The sequence below is a fragment of the Oryzias melastigma genome, linkage group LG8 (assembly GCF_002922805.2).
Source record: "Oryzias melastigma strain HK-1 linkage group LG8, ASM292280v2, whole genome shotgun sequence".
Lineage (NCBI taxonomy): Eukaryota > Metazoa > Chordata > Actinopteri > Beloniformes > Adrianichthyidae > Oryzias > Oryzias melastigma.
In genome coordinates, this window is record NC_050519.1 from 13,258,440 (window position 1) to 13,274,924 (window position 16,485).

The window sequence follows — 16,485 nt, forward strand, 5'->3', positions numbered from 1 at the left end:
GTTTGGGACATTGCCCATTAAGGTCAGGGAACTGGTTGTCCAAGCCTCAAAGTCTCATTCCGTTGGGGTGCTGGCTCATTTGAAACTTAACCCTGTGTGCTGAAGTTACATGAACCTCACGTAAAGGTACTGTAGCTTCTTTGGGTGCAGCTATGTGAAACACATGGGCCTATAGGAAGGGGCCACAGATATACATCAGCTCAGGCCATCTCAGATAGTGTTGAGACGCACATTTTTCCTGTGCAGCATTAACACAATTATGAAAACCAATAAAATAAGAGACAACTTGTGTTGAAATAAATCTATAGATGATCCATAAAAGCTAAACTGGAAAGACAAGATTTATTATAGTAGAATAACTCCAATACTCAATAATGGCTCATCAATCATTAAAAAAAAAAGATCTGAAATTTATTATTGGATTATATATCTTATAAATTTGAAATAATATATTAAAGAGTAGCAACATCCACATTCATATCTATCAAAGTTATGTGTAAAAGGAAGTAATGGCAGCTCCAATGAAAGCTCCACTTTCTACCACTACAAAGTCAAGTCTGAGCCCATGCTGCAGTCTCAAATAAATCGATTTCATTAATAGTCTGAGAGGTATCTTACACCATCAAAATCAGCATTTTGAAAGTTGGCTGTAAATCATATGAGCGTAACATATGCCATCTGCTCGGATTTCCACATGTCTAGCTATAGGCCTTCTCGCACATGGTAGCATCCTCATTTGTTCCCCTAAAAATAGGACCAGACTAGTAGACAAATTTTTTCGAAACCCATGCATCTTGGTACCTGATACTGAGACTCAAAGTTCTGTAAATGGTGTTGCTCAAGGATATATAAGAGCGAGGGAACGGGGCTAGTGGCATTCAGTCAAGTCCGCCTTGGTTTTCACTCGCCTCAACGTAGCGCAAAGGTGAGTGGGGGAATTGCTCCACCGACTACTGCAGATCCCACCGGGACGAAACGGACTCTGACCGGGAGATTCCCATGGACTTTAAAAACTAGAGGCAGAAACGGAACCAGCCTAGCCAACATGGACCTCAGGATGGTTCAGTTAGAGCAGGAGGAGGCCACGAGTTTGTTTGGTTTCAGAGGATCAACTTTTGTGGAGGATGGCTGAAGTTGTTGCTTGCATTATCTCTTTTAACGGGAGAAAAATTGCTAGAGCTACAAGCGGCGTTTCCAGCATAGGGTTTTTCTGCAACTGCTTTGGTTGCCGTGGTTGTCATGGAGGATCATCTCTTTAGTGCTAATGCTATTTGAGATAAACAGCCAGTTCTGGGATCAGAAGAAAGAATAGCTCTTTAAATCACTGTAAAGTAGCAGACTTTGAAAATCCATACGGAAAAAAATCAGCAATGTGTGGATTTACTTTACCATTGATTATGCGGTTGTTACAGTTAAAAAGCAGGTTGATTATCAAGAAAAACCATGACTGTGTTGCAGTTTGAAGTGGAGCTTTGTGATGCTAACTTTGTAATGTTTTTGCCCTCTCTAGGATAAAAAAATGGCCTTCGCTGGTCTCAATGATGCTGATGTGAAAGCTGCCCTTGATGGCTGCGCAGGTGAGCCTCTCCATCTTTATCCAGCCTCTCCATTTCAGAGCAACTTTTGCCCGGATGAGAGAGCTCCTCATACATGTTAGCTGCAAGCTGTGCAGGATTGTAACCGTTGAAACGTCTTTCTCCAGCTGCTGACTCCTTCGACTACAAGAAGTTCTTCAAGGCATGCGGCCTGGCCGCCAAGTCTGCTGATGAGGTCAAGAAGGCTTTCGCCACCATTGACCAGGACAACAGCGGCTTCATTGAGGAGGAGGAGCTGAAGTAAGACCCTCTACAAATAACACTTTAAGCAATAAAAAAAAAGAAAAAATGGAGGATTTCAGCACTAACTCCTGATGTCTTCAACAGGCTGTTCCTGCAGAACTTCTCTGCCGGCGCCAGAGCACTCACTGACAAGGAGACCAAGACTTTCCTCGCCGCTGGTGACAGTGATGGTGACGGCAAGATTGGAGTGGATGGTAAGACTTAAAACTTCTAACATATCTTTAAAAAATAGCAGCAGCCTAATCATTATTCTTAATATTGATCAAACTGCAATCATTTTTGCTAAAAAAAAATGTTTAAACTCTATGGCATCTATCTGAGCTCTAATGGCAGCTTTATTCTGCTTCCACAGAGTTTGCCTCCCTTGTAAAGGCATAAATTTCCACAGACCAAGGTTCACCTCTTTTCATGGAACTGCGAACTCCTTACAAGATTCATAAATCATCAGCTGAAAGAATATTTTTTTATACCTTATTTATGAGTTGACTGCGGACTATTTTTCCAACATTGACTGCATATTTACTCCAAATGTTACAGATGTGCTATATGTTCCAAAAATCATGACTTGTGCAAACTGTACAACACCATCTGCACTTTTGAGGAAGAGTGAAAAACCAGGAATAAAACTCTAATGGTGTGAAGTCATCTTGTCCAGGTCAGTCATCTTTTGCAGCCTTTGGCTTTCACAAGCAGCACTTACATCAACACAATGGGTTTATTGATGGGCTAGGGTGGCATGCACTTCCACTTGCCAGGGCTTTTGAATGCCCAGAAGGTGTTGAGGGAAGGTTCAGATGACCTGCCCGGCACTTGTTTGTATAATTGGTTAATGAGAAAGGGAGTGTGGCTGGACTTTGTCCAGGAGCTGCAGGAATGCACTGGGAATGGCCCTGGGGCTTTTCTCACATGCACCTCAGAGCCTGGGGAGCTCTGCAACAAAATAGCTGCCACACTTTGAGCATTTAGGTCTATTCCTCCTGCGACTGCTGCTGCGCAATCACTTCAATGATCAGCAGAAGCAGCAAACACTGTCTCATCAGCAGACTCCCCTTGAAGGGAAATTGACAGCAACGATTCAAAAGAGTCCTCTTTTGCAAATTCTTTGCAGCACATATAAAAATGTCCCACTTTTCAAGCATCCTGGGCTTTTTACAGGAGCAGATCATTTGTCACATTAAAGTCAAGTTGCAATTCCAATGGGTTATGAAAGTCTTGGGTACTGCCAGTCAGCAACATGTAAACCTTCACCCCTATCAGGTGACACTAAAGCTTGTAACTGTCGGGCCACAGTCAAAACAGGAAAGAGTCAGGAGGAAAGGAGTGCACTGCTGCCACCTACAGGACAAAAATGTTATCTACCAGCTTCACATAAACAGCTTAACAGCATTACTAATTTCTAAAGGGAATAATCAGAACATCTTAGAGCACAGAATCTTAAAATATTTGGATTTGATAAAAGTTTAAATGAAATAAGTTTCAAAATGAAAGCCTTAAAAAACGTTTTCTAAAATGAACATTTTCTCAAAAACTCAACTGACTCAAATTGATATCAATACCAACTAATAATATCAAAATCACATGCATCTCAAAGGAAAATGGGTTCTCTTTTAATTTTCCAAGGACTTTAACCAATACATCTCAAAATGAAGCGAAATGATTTGACTGGAAATCCACAAGTCAACTGATTTCCAACCCTTCAAACCAACTCTGACAGAGAAAAACATGAAAAAGAACGAAAAATCACCAATAAACTCCACTTACTCCACTTCTAAAGCATGCAAGCTGACTTCCCGCGCTCATGGATATGGCTATGAGCTGCCAGCAGCACTTCCAATTCGCCCTCCTCAGCACTGCGCAGGCCTATTCTTAGCACCGGCGGATACTGAAGACTTCTTCAAACGCACCTTTTAAGCGTCTTCGTTTGTGAAACTTAAAAATAGACGAGAGCCCTGGCTGCAGGACGAATTTTGGCCACCCCCTCCCATCTGGGTGTCAGTTATCCTTTGCTTCAGATTTCCACGGAGTGGACCTATAAAAGGTCACCGGGAGCACCGGGATGGTCACTGCAGTCGACTACAGTCGTGTCTGTGTCATCGGTGCCCTACAAAGCAAAAAACAACAAAGGTGAGTGGAAAGGAAAGAAGAAAAAGACATCTGGGATCCGAGAACCATCCTAATTTATTGATGATATTCAATTATGATCCGGCTTTTATTATGATTTTGGTGCATTTGTTGGGGATTTCTCTGCAACGCGGCACGCGCAGAAAAAGCTGTCTCGTGCGCTTTTTGGTGGGAGCGTCAGCAGCAGAAGAGACTTGGATTTACTCCCTCAGACCTCAGCATCTTTAGGGTTTGCAGCAGAGCCTCAAAGAAAAGAAAACTATTTTGAATTTGGAACTGTTTCTTATTGAATCAATTTGGAACTAACTTTGCATTTGACTTTCTTTTTTTAAGCGCAAAAATCTGTGCGTCTAAACTTAAAACTTTAATGAGAATAAATTAACTAATGCACTTTAGGATTTAGTAATCAATGCTTTATCTTTACTTTAGATCAGAATGGCTTTCGCAGGTGTACTGAGTGATGCTGACATCACCAAAGCCCTGGATGAGTGCAAAGGTGAGTTTATGCCTCTAGATTTATTCATTTCCCTTCGTAATTCCTTGATTAAAAAAGGCAATAATTGGCGCCGATCTCTCAGGCGCGGACACTTTCGACTACAAGAAGTTCTTCAAGACGTGCGGTTTGGCCGGCAAATCCGCTGATGAGGTCAAGAAGGCCTTCGCCATCATCGATCAGGACAAGAGCGGCTTCATTGAGGAGGATGAGCTGAAGTAAGCTGCAGACTAGGCATGCATGAGCTGAAAAAAAGGGAAAAGGAAAGCAAAAAATGCAATTTAATGAGGATTTGTCCTGATGTATGGCAAGCCGCAAGAGTCAGTAATCGCTAACACGCTCTTCTCATTTGAAAAATGGGTATGGCAAGCCTGAAAGGTCAATAATCATCAGCACAATTTTGTCATTTGCATGCTATAAAAAACTTTCATTGCATAACGCTGGAGTGTCTCATTGGAAGCTGAATAGAATGTATAATATTTTTTATTTTATTTGAAATATAATAAAAACAAAAATATTTTTAATCTAATCTGGTTACTTCTTTACATTTGAAATCTAATTTATTTGAGTTTTTGATTTTGTATTTTTAAATTTCACATTTTAAACTTTTGAATTCTAATTTATTTAATTCAAAGGCTTTTTGACCATTTTATCAACATTTCATGGCTTCAGATTTTGGTCTGGTTGAAAGACTCCTCTCAGTCGTGCTGCCTTCAAGGACTGTAGGAACTTTAACTACCAAGGTGGCACTGATGTACCTTCACAACCTTCATGAAAATGGTCTAAACTGTGTCTTTCCACAGGCTGTTCCTGCAGAACTTCAGTGCAGGTGCTCGCGTGCTGTCTGACGGGGAGACAACAACTTTCCTCAAAGCTGGTGACAGCGATGGTGATGGCAAGATTGGTGCTGATGGTGAGCACTTTAGAAATTTAGGTGGTTTTGCATTCGCGAAGCCTTATTTAGCTGATTATTTTTTGTTTGTTTCTTTCTCTCAGAATTCGCTGCCTTGGTTAAGGCATAAGACAGCAACTGACCAAGAACACCTGCTCTGATGGAACAACAAACTTACTCCTCCCTTTCATCTGATTATAAATGATTTTTATACATTTGCTTAAGGGACATTTTCTCCATATGCAACCCACTGTCCAAAACATGATGATTGTGAATGTTGCTCGGTTGTGTTCATGTCTTAAATATGAATTTTGCTTATTGTAAAATCTATGATGCACTTTCCAGGAAGTAAAGGTAAAAGAACAATACATTTTCCATTGCTATAGTCTCATTTTTTTCTCTCCATTTCTACTTCTTTGGCTTGTCACTGATGGTCTATGGTTCTCAAAATTTGAGGCTACTGAGCACAAGAAGAAATAGTCTGATAAGTAAACTTGTATTTGAGTAAATTCACTTTAAAACACACTGTCAATATTTGTTTAAAACTATATTGAAATGCAAAAACCAATGAGGTACTGATCTAAGTGCTGTATGTTTTTGGTCAGCCCAAGTGGTCATTTTCCTGGTAAAACATACTATATAATATTATTATGTTGTCATCTCAAAATGTAGAAAAAAATCAAATTATCTTCTTTTTATTTACTCATTTGGTATATACATCTACTTTAAAGTTATGTTGCTACAATTGTTCTTCAATGCAACACAGATTGATAGTTTTACTAATTCTGTCCATTTGCTTGCAGGACCACTGAGTTGTTTTATAGCTAGTCCAGACATGTGGCAGCAAATAACACTTTTTTTTCTGGGGCATTGGCTCAATAAATGCGAAATATCTATATCCTGCATTGTCAGGACAAACCAATAACACACCTCCACCATGCTTAAATGAAAACTGATGCTACAGCTGGTGTTTGTGCAAAAACATGACTATCAACACATGTAAGTATAATGGGAGATTTGCATATTGGTCGATTGATGATGACCTTACACGTTTACTATGTTATCTAGGACTGTAATTTAGGACACACTAAGTAAATCTTTAATCAACAACAAAAAATTGCTTCTATTTATCAGTTTTATGGTTAAAAACCACGTTTTTTTATTCGTTTTTTCACACTTTTTCTTATGCAAAAGGTTACAAGAGACTTCAACCTATTAAAACATGTAATTAATCTTAATTACTTTAAAGACTTTAAAGAAAAATACTGTGTTTTTAAATGTTAATTAAAGGAATCATGTAGTACCATCCTGCAACCACTAGATGGAGGCATAGAATTAGATTCTTCAACAGACAACTCTATTTCATTTTAAATGAATCATATATATATACATTATTTGGTAAATGTAGACATCAAGAACTAGTTTTATGATTTCCCCAAAAGGTTTTCAATAACAAATTCCAATTTTTATTTACCCCAAAGAGAAGAGCGTTTCTTAACAGTTGCTACATGCTGTTCAGAGACAGAGTGGGATAGTATATGCATAGCTAACAGTGAACAGTGTCACTGACACCTGCCTGACAGGTGAGAACAACTGAGATCAACCGTGTACGTCCTCACAGAATGAAGCAAATGTAAATAAATAAATGATCACCCAGTAAATTTATAGGCCGCGGGTATCAGCGTTGCACATGACATCATGCAGCATTCGTAGGTAAAGACGCTCAGCTGTTCTCACCTGGTCCAGGTAACCAGGTAAGGCTATTGAGCCTCTCTGCAGATTAGGGCCACTGGCACCCGAGTGCAGACTTGTCAGCATGTTTGGAGGCCGAATGAACGATGGGGTCAACAAAGTGTTGAAAACTAATGCACACTCACTGCATCATTTCAATACAAAGGGAAGCAAACAGGTGGATGGATGCACACAAGCACGTTTGGGTCGCTGGTGAGGGCTTAACTTCCTGCTGGGTGTAATCATGGAGGATATAACCTTTCAAGGCAAACAATTGAAAAGGAAATAGTGTGTGACTTGGCACACTGAACATGTCAGTCAATCGCTGCACAAAGATGACCGAACCAAACCCATTGTTAGTGTCTCATTATTAGCTGGATTAGGGGCCGTTCTTTTTCTAAGATTGCATTGAATCCATTGTTTGGTGCAAATCAACATTAGAACCTTTTTTCCTTTAGATCGCAGGAAGTTTAAGACAAAAACTAACAACTTAATTCATCTCTTTCACAAAAAAATTTAATACCAGTGTGTCAGTTTATTTGAATTTGTTACAGATTAATTGTAATCCCTGCTGCAGTGTCTGTACTTTATTAGGTACACCTTATATATGGGGGTTGGACCCCTATTGTTGTCAGTGGCATAGATTCTAGAAGATACTGGAAACATTCCTCAGAGTTTGATCACATCTGCATCACGCAGTTGCTGCAGATTTGTCAGCTGCACATCCATGATGCCAATCTCGAGAAACTAGTTCAAGAAACCTGTCTGAGATGATTCCAGCTTTATGACATGGCACCTTATCCTGCTGGAAGTAGCACCAGAAGATGGTACACTGTGGTCATAAAGGAATGGACATGGTCAGCAACAATACTCAGGTAGGCTGTGGTGTTGTAAACATGCTCAATCGGTACTAAGGAGCCCAAAGTGTGCCAGTAAAACATCCCCCATACCATTACACCACCACCACCAGCCTGAATCGTTGACACAAGGATGGATCCATGCTTTCATGCCGTTGACGCCAAATTCTTACCCTACTATCCAAATACTGGAGACTAATCAGACCAGACAACAACTTTGGTGAGCGTGTGTGAATTGTAGCCTCAGTTTCCTGCTTTTAGCTGACAGGAGTGACACCAGGTGTGATCTTCTGCTGCTGTAGTCAATCTGCCTCAAGGTTGGACGTGTTCAGAGAAGTTCTTCTGCAGACCTCGGATGTAACCAGCGGTTATGTGAATTACCATTGCCTTTCTATCAGCTGGAATAAGTCTGGTCATTCTCCTCTGACCTCTGACATCAACAATGGATTTCTGTCTACAGAACCGACACTCACTGGGTATTTTGTCTTTTTCTGACCATTCTCTGTAAACTCTAGAGAGGGTTGTGGGTGAAAATCCCAGTAGATCAGCAGTTTCTGAAATACTGGACCAGCCTGTCTGGCACCAACAACTATGCTCAAAGTCACTTAAATCACCTTTTTTCCCGGTTCTTCCCTGATACTCAGTTTGAACTGCAGCAGATCGTTTTGACCATGACTAGATGCCTAAATTGATTAAGTTGCTGCCATATGATTGATCAATTAGAAATTTGCATTCCAGTTGGACAGATTGGTCTAATAAAGTAGTCGTAAGTGAATTGAATCTTCATTTGGAGCCAGATGAAACTGCAGGAATTGCAGGCAGGAGTAGGTACCCCCCCCACGTTCTCGTGATAAATCCTCGAAACAGGAGCACATTTATGCATCATCATCACCGTGAGATAACGGGACAAAAGAGGGGTGACCCCCGGGTCTCTGTCAGCACAGATGACAAAGCAGTTTCATAGGCAAAGGTTGGAGAGCACCGGCGTCCCTGACATTCCCTTTTACCCCCCCCATCAACCCTCCCCTACTTACTGCTGCATATGATTATCTTAAGCTGCAATGCTTTAACGCACCAGTCTCTTTGAGCTAAAAGTTTAAGCTGGACGGTCATTCTCAGAATTTTATCTCATGGGTTTAGGACAGATGTTTATTAAATGGATGTTCATGCAAAATCGGGTGGTGGATGGTGGGGCGGGCGATGTGGTGTCAAATGCTGCAAGAGGAAGAGAGGAGAGGAGGAGAGTCTGCAGTTACATCACAGCCTCTCTGCATTTACTGTAGCCTATAATTCCAGAGGTGAGGAGGAGATGACAGGAGGGAGGATGGGAAAAAGCAAATGTTTTTTTTCTATTTTTTTTTTTTAGTTTTATTGTAACTTCTGCTTTTTTTTGCAAGGTGCCCACAGCCGGGCCTCTCTGCTTCTGGGCGATATAAATAGTAAAGGTTAATTAGTTAGTTGGGAAATTGGATCAGGGGCGGGGAGTTAGAATTTGATCCATAGACAGGTAACTTAAGCAATCCCTTTTGTCACAGCAATCAGACCTATATAAATCGGCCTTGACGGACAGCAGGCACGACTCAGCCTCACCTCTCCACAGAATCACCGCTCTGAAGCAGAACACCTGAGCAAGGTAAGAAGTTAGGAGGATTTAACACCCTTTTTCCCTTTTCAAATGCTCTAGTTTGCTAGTTTTTAAAATCCTTTCCTTTTATAACTTTACTTTTTGCACAAAAAAGTGAAAACTTATTTAATCTTATATATCTTTTCCTTTCTTCTCGTTACCTTGATGTTCAGGGAAAGTAGTTCTTACTGCTTTGCAAGGACTTAAAATACTTTTTTTCAAACTTTTATTTCTCAGTTTGACTTCTGCACGATAACTTTTACTTCTCCTTCTTCACAAAGTTGTTCCACACCTGTCCAAAAAAAGCATGTGAATAATTCCCCTCTCCGTTCTTTCTGCAGGAAGAAGAAAATGTCGCTCTCATCTATCCTCTCTGCAGATGCCATCGACAGTGCTATCAAGGGCTGCCAAGGTATCGTTTTTCTCCAATAACTTTATCGCTCTCTTTGTTTATGGCGCCACTGCAGTAAACTGACAAAAGGAATTGACTCTGGACGGATGCAACTCTGCAAAAACATTTTTTTTTTATCCTGTTCTGATTAATTTCTTTTTTTAAAATATTTTGAAAGGACTGATCTTTTTGCACACTGCTTTTACTTTGAAATGATCAAAAAGTTTGAATGCATTTATTTATTTTATAAGAGCACGTTTTGAGGATGCTCAATTTATTACCTGTTCAATTGCTTAAGTTATGTAATCATTTGGAGACATAAAGTTGCTTTGGAGTGAATAAAACAAGCAAAAATAAGTAAATTCAAGGAAGTCAAACTGGATAGATCATATCTTTTGTGATCTATTTGTATCTGTTCCAGCTCCAGACTCCTTCTGCCCAAAGAAGTTCTTCCAGGTTTGTGGTCTCTCCCAGAAGAGTCCTCAGGATATAAAGAAGGCTTTTGGAATCCTGGACAATGACGCCAGCGGATATATTGAGGAGGAAGAGCTCAAGTAAGCTACTTCCTAAAGTTTATTTTACATTTACGCAACCAAAGTGTGGAAGGTCATGATTTAATTAAAACTAGAAAATATTTATTAATTAAGTTGGCCAAATACAAGTTCTGCCCCATATTTGAATGATCTTTTATTATATATTTGCAGAAATCTTGTTACATTTGAATACTTAGATTCTGTGATGATTAAAAAAGGTGAAACTTTTGTTTAATAGCCATGTAAAATTTGTGCCTTTGTCAGGTTTTTCCTGCAGAGGTTCACTCCAGGCGCTCGAGTCCTGACGGACAAGGAGACCAAAGCCTTCCTGGTGGCGGCTGATGGTGACAGCGATGGACGGATTGGAGCTGCAGGTAAAAATATCCTTATTTTTCCTAAATATGGATAAAAAGTATAAGATAATTAATACAACCTCCAAAAGTTTAATGATTTGCTTCTTTTTTTTCCCACAGAGTTTCAAACTTTGGTCTTGTCCTAAGGAGACGAGCATCTAAGAAGACTTGCCCCCTCACCCTAACTTGACCTCTCAACCGCCTTTTCCTTTATGTTCCATCACGTTAGACACCGTTTTCCTGCTGTTCCTTTTCTGCATGCAGAACCATCATCATGTACATTCTTAACTCTCAAACTTGCAGCTTTTCTTTTGCACATGTTCTAATCCCACTGTAAAGCTGTGTCGCCCAAAGAAATGTACAATTAATCACAAGAATGAGAAAATAAACGAGCAAAAATGTCAAAACTCTGTGGTTTCTTTTGTGTTTGTCTTGAACAAATATTTACAGAAACATCTCATGTGGTCAGTAAAAAAACCCACATTTGTGGTGTCCTTAAATATTCCCTTTAATATCCACATTGGTAAATGAGATTGAATGATATGGAAGGGTCACAGACATGGGAAACGAGTCCCGCTGAGGGACAGAAAATACCTTCCCGGTGGAGTTGTGGAGAACTGCAGCCGTCATGACCTTGCTGACCACCTGAGAGTCACCGTGGCCGGCTCGAGTGACACCTGACCTCAGCTTTGTACGTGAGCCCCGGCTGAACTCTCTGAACAAAAAAAATGCAAACGTAAGCAAAAACCACAGCGTTTGCATGAATCAAATATGCCTGCAGACAGATTAAAAAAAAGAAAAAAGGTGCGGCTGGTCATCATGAATAATCTTAAATATGCAAAAAGAGTTTAGATAGAAAGCTGCGGGGTGATGGTTTTCTCAAATTCAGCCACGTCCTCCATCCTCTCTTCCATCACCCCCATAACTATAAATATCCCTTCTTCTCTGCACTTAGAGGATTCACTGGATTAAAATTAACAACCACCTCACTGTTTCCCCCTCCCACGAGCGCCACCAAACTATAGAGTACAAACATTTTTTTTTTCAGAACTTTGGTGCCATTCTGATTATCTGTATAAATACAGGGAGAACGTGGCCATTACAGCGCACGCCTGATGGTCAGAATGATGATACCCTGGTATTAGGATGAAGTCACAATAGCTAAAGTAGAGTTCTGCTGTTTTGTCAAACACATTCATTAGTGTGAGGTTTGTGCAACCATGTTTGTTTCATTTAAAGGATAAATGTGACTAAAAATCCCCACTGTTGATTAATAAATAGCACAAAATAAAATACATTTTCATGTTTTTATGTTGCTTCCTCTCTGCATATAAATAGAGGTTGTTTTTAGAGGAAAAACAGGACAAACGAGTCTGCAGAAGTGATGCATCATTCGACGGGGACAAGGTTGGGGAAGCCAGCAGGTAACACAAGCTAGGTGACACACAATGGAGCCGTGACCCCTGCAGGTCCGCAGCAGGAAATGTGAGCCAGCACGCCGGCGCTGTCTGCTGGATGTGCTGGTGTGGGACGTCTGCGCAAGTTGGTGTGACCAGATTATCTGAGGGAAGACGATGGACTGATCAGATTACAGTTTTTTATTTTTATTTTATGGAATAATTAATACACCAAAGTGAAGAAATGTTTTTTTCGGGTCAAATCTCTGTAAGTGAAATTAAAGAAGTTTTAACATCTTTATTAATATTAAAATATAAAGAAAATGTGTATTTCTGTTTTTTTAAAGTTTGTTTTGAAATACAATCTTTTAAGAAAAAGTGGAAGACGAGCACACTGTTGCATCACTTCCTCTTTATTGACACGTCCTTTGGGAACAACTACTGGGAATGACATTTGGAGAAAAGGAGAAAGTGAATTCCCAGAAGAGGAAAAAGAGTGGAACGGGAGCTGGACCGCAGCAGAACATCAGCTGTAGAACACTTAGTCTCTTTGGGACAAAAAATATATTCTTTTCTCCAAATTTTAACTACTTTTCTTACTTTTAAATCCTAAATAAATAAAGGAAATTTTCATTTATGAAGTCAAGATAGCCTTTGCCCTTCAGTAGCCGGGATAGGCTCCGGCACCCCCGCGACCCCGAAAGGGACACAGTGGTCAAGAAAATGGATGGATGGATGGATGGAAGTCAAGATATAGGGAATGAAAAAAGAGACTAAATTATCTTTAAAAAAAACTAGTTAGAAAAGTATCGCTACAGTCAATTAACCTTTTTGATTAATTCTAGATACCTAAACTTAGCTTTTTATGTAGGTTTATGATATTTTTTTAGATTTAGATTTAGATTTATATTAAGACATAAACTTAATATGCAATATTGTAAAAATGTATATAAAGGGAGTCTCATAAATCTCCATACAAAGGAAAAATAAATGTTTCTTGACATTAATTATTTCTATTTATATAATTTGCTCTATATAACTGAAATATAAAGAAATACATCTATGATGTCCCCTATGTATGGAGACTTATGGGACAAACTTTATATATATATGGTTACATAAACAACCTTTAATACGTTTAATTATGTATTTTTCCTTTAATTTTATTTTGTTTTCTTCAAAAATGCAAAAGGGTTGGAGCAATAACCTGTCATGTTTCTGTTTTTTTTTTCATTTCCCATATAAGAGCCTGTATAAGACATTTTATCTTATCTTGTTTTATTGAAATAAAAATAAATTTAAGCTGAAAAAATAAGAATATTTTTCTTTTCTAAATTTTTTTTTTTTTTTACTTTTTTCTTTGCTTTATGCATTCAACATAAAATGAAAGGAGTTTTACAATTAGCTGACTCAGACAGAGTTCGCGCACAGTCATGTGACACTGTACCTTGCTTCAAGTCTGGATTAGTCCTTTCGGGTGGACAATGAAAAAAAAAAAGGACCATGCCTGTTTGTTTGTATAGCAGCTCAATAATTGATGGCGCCGCTCCATTGTGAACAAAACTCATATCAAGCAATGAGTGTCCAGCTCACCTTACTTTGTGCAACTTTAATGTGCGTTCCCATCTTCATCGGGGAAGCCAAACCTCAAAGGGAGCCCCCTGTTCTGTCATGATGGTGATAATTAAACTCTTTCTGTCTGTTTGACCCTAATCGTGCCTGATAGTGAGCACAGGAAGGAACTTGTGGAAAATGTCTCTAGGATGCGCAGATGACAGTGTGGTCTTTGTGCAGAACTCTATCCATAATGCAGTGCTCTGCTTTGCTTTCAAGCGAGCAATAGTCCTGAGCCTCAGCTCAATGATCAATGTGTGTGACCTCCCTTCATCAATAAAGCATTGCTCACAACATATCAGTGGCTATTATAGAGTGAGGCCAGACTTCCTGGAAAGAGATTTCCTGAAATGTTAATTTCCACTCAGGGTGTTTTTTTTGCCCCCAACAGAAATCTGAAACAGCTATAATGTGTCACCATGAAGTCACCTGCAGAAAAGATTTCTAATCCGAGTTTGCATTTCACTGTTATTCTTTTCAAAAATATTCAAAATAAACCCCAAAAGGTTCCAAAATGAAAATGGTGAATTTTAGCCATTTTGATTTTGTAAACATCCAATGTAGAAGCTAAAAAGAGAAATGTACTTTAGTGCATCCAATTACTGGACTTGTGCAAGTTTGTAATTTAGACGTAACCGTACCACTCCCTCCTTAAACCCTTGAACAGCTGTTACTCCTGCTGACTCATGTCGTGGTTGCTGGCTGGAGGCTGACAGGTACTTTAGTGCATCCAAATAAGATCTGATGGAACAAGGATCTGGACTAGACACACATTTGGGCTCTAAAATTATGAATCACAAACTAATTGATTTACTTTTAATTTTATCACAAAATAAAATAGATTAATGATAAAAAGAAAGCAATTAAGTGTTTTAAAAAAAGACAGAATGGAAGAAAAATCTCATTAATTCTCAACCCGATTTTTACTATATTCTATAAATACATTTTCAGATATTTCTTATTGGCATAAACGCACAAAATTAAAGAAAAAAGTCATCAGGGTTCCAACACAGCTTCCCAATTTATGATTGTCCATCCATTGTACCATTTGACTTCTTGGTTTTATTGTAAAGTATAGAGTATTTTAACTAATTTTGATACTTTTCTCTGTATTATTCCACAAAACAGAAATAAAATTAAATGTACAGACTTTTCTGTGCTGTCCTTAAACAAAGTCATTTTTCTTTCTTAGTAAAAACGTTCCTTTTCTTTCCTTAAACCCCTTTTTTGTTCTGTAGAAGTTGTTACTTTTCAGCTCTATAAAGAATATTTGTATCATATTTTATTACATCTGTAACCTTTAATGGTTTTGAATTATAGAATAAAATACTGGTGTATTCATAATAACCCACTATATAAAATATTCTTGACACTCATTTGTTGGTGATATGATGAGAAATTATAAGAAAATGTGGACTTCCAATTATAAAATGTAAAATAAAATAATAAAAAAAACATTTTAATTGGATCAAACCTGGACTTGAGTCAACATTTTACTTTGATCATCATCCTAACAAGGGTTCCTGTCAAATATTTATATCATTTCTTTCCATAAAAGAAACACAAATAAATAAATAAATTAGCCCGGTTAGGACAATTCTGTATGGTGAATTTCAGATTTTTTGTAACCCTTGTGTTATCCTAGGCATATTTACATTAAAAGTGGGCTTATCTAGACCCCACAAGACACATTTTTGTTCAAGGATTTTTTTTATCTTCACTGGTCTCCATGGTAGACATAAAATCCAGTCCACCTTTGTCATGGGAGGGGTCGCACATCAATATAAGGGTGGGGTCATCTGGACCCCATAAGAGAGCACAAGGGTTAAAAAAGGGCCCAAAATCTAAAGAAATTTTATTTTTGTCTAATTTTCTAGAAACTCTTTTCAACTCTGTGAGCTGAAACACATTTATTTTCAGATTTAAATTTGTGTACCTGTGATTTGTATGTTTTTATGACTGTAAGCAAACCCAAGCCTTCATTTTCCATTCTAAATTTTCATCTAAGTGTCTCCTGGATCCTCACAGACTATTACTAAGAGGCTGAACTGGTCTGCAGTCTCATGTTCTGGCTCCTGTCTCTGTGGCCATCAGATCTAACTCTTACCTCAGCAAAACTCCTCCTTCTGTCCAGCAGAGTACTTCCACGAAAAGTGAATAATTCAGGATAAACAAGCTGTTGCAAAATTAAACTCAACTGCACACATTTTCATTAACCCTTTGATGCTCGAGGGAGAAACAGATATGTCTCAAGTGTTAAACGGAGCAAGAGCAGTCCTCCGCCTGAGGTGTTAAAGGAGGATGTCATACTGGATGAACCCAGGCCTCTTTAGTGTCACAATTGTGGTGACTTCATAAAAATATCCTTAATGTGTTAATTGAAATCCAATGCATCAAAAAAACAGAATATAAAACAGAATATAAAATGTACGAAATTGCTGTAAAAATATGTATTAATCTTCTATTATACATTTACTGAAAAAATGAAACGCTTCAATTAAGTTGCAAAACTGTAGTTTTTTTTTTCTTTTTGAACAAATACTGTACGATCAAAGTTTTTTTTTTACACAAAATTGCTGAGTTTGCAAATGTTGCAAACTTACCTGCTAACATTTCACAGATGCAGCAGTGTTTTATTAGA

At 38.6% G+C, this 16,485-nt stretch overlaps 3 protein-coding genes across 3 annotated transcripts; all 3 read left to right on the forward strand.

Annotated features, from left to right (window-relative positions):
- Positions 1-694: 694 nt before the first annotated feature.
- On the forward strand, positions 695-2,483 carry LOC112146333 (parvalbumin beta). Its single transcript, XM_024272099.1, has 5 exons — positions 695-925; positions 1,511-1,577; positions 1,703-1,835; positions 1,923-2,032; positions 2,191-2,483. The coding sequence occupies exons 2-5, from the start codon at positions 1,520-1,522 to the stop codon at positions 2,214-2,216; spliced, it is 327 nt and encodes a 108-aa protein (XP_024127867.1). The 5' UTR covers positions 695-925; positions 1,511-1,519; the 3' UTR covers positions 2,217-2,483.
- Positions 2,484-3,839: 1,356 nt separating this feature from the next.
- LOC112146329 (parvalbumin beta) lies at positions 3,840-5,731 on the forward strand. Its single transcript, XM_024272097.2, has 5 exons — positions 3,840-3,962; positions 4,389-4,455; positions 4,538-4,670; positions 5,256-5,365; positions 5,449-5,731. The coding sequence occupies exons 2-5, from the start codon at positions 4,395-4,397 to the stop codon at positions 5,472-5,474; spliced, it is 330 nt and encodes a 109-aa protein (XP_024127865.1). The 5' UTR covers positions 3,840-3,962; positions 4,389-4,394; the 3' UTR covers positions 5,475-5,731.
- A 3,152-nt stretch (positions 5,732-8,883) lies between these two features.
- Positions 8,884-11,240, forward strand: pvalb8 (parvalbumin 8). The gene is made up of 5 exons (XM_024272098.2): positions 8,884-9,565; positions 9,898-9,968; positions 10,369-10,501; positions 10,745-10,854; positions 10,954-11,240. The coding sequence occupies exons 2-5, from the start codon at positions 9,908-9,910 to the stop codon at positions 10,977-10,979; spliced, it is 330 nt and encodes a 109-aa protein (XP_024127866.1). The 5' UTR covers positions 8,884-9,565; positions 9,898-9,907; the 3' UTR covers positions 10,980-11,240.
- Positions 11,241-16,485: the final 5,245 nt, after the last annotated feature.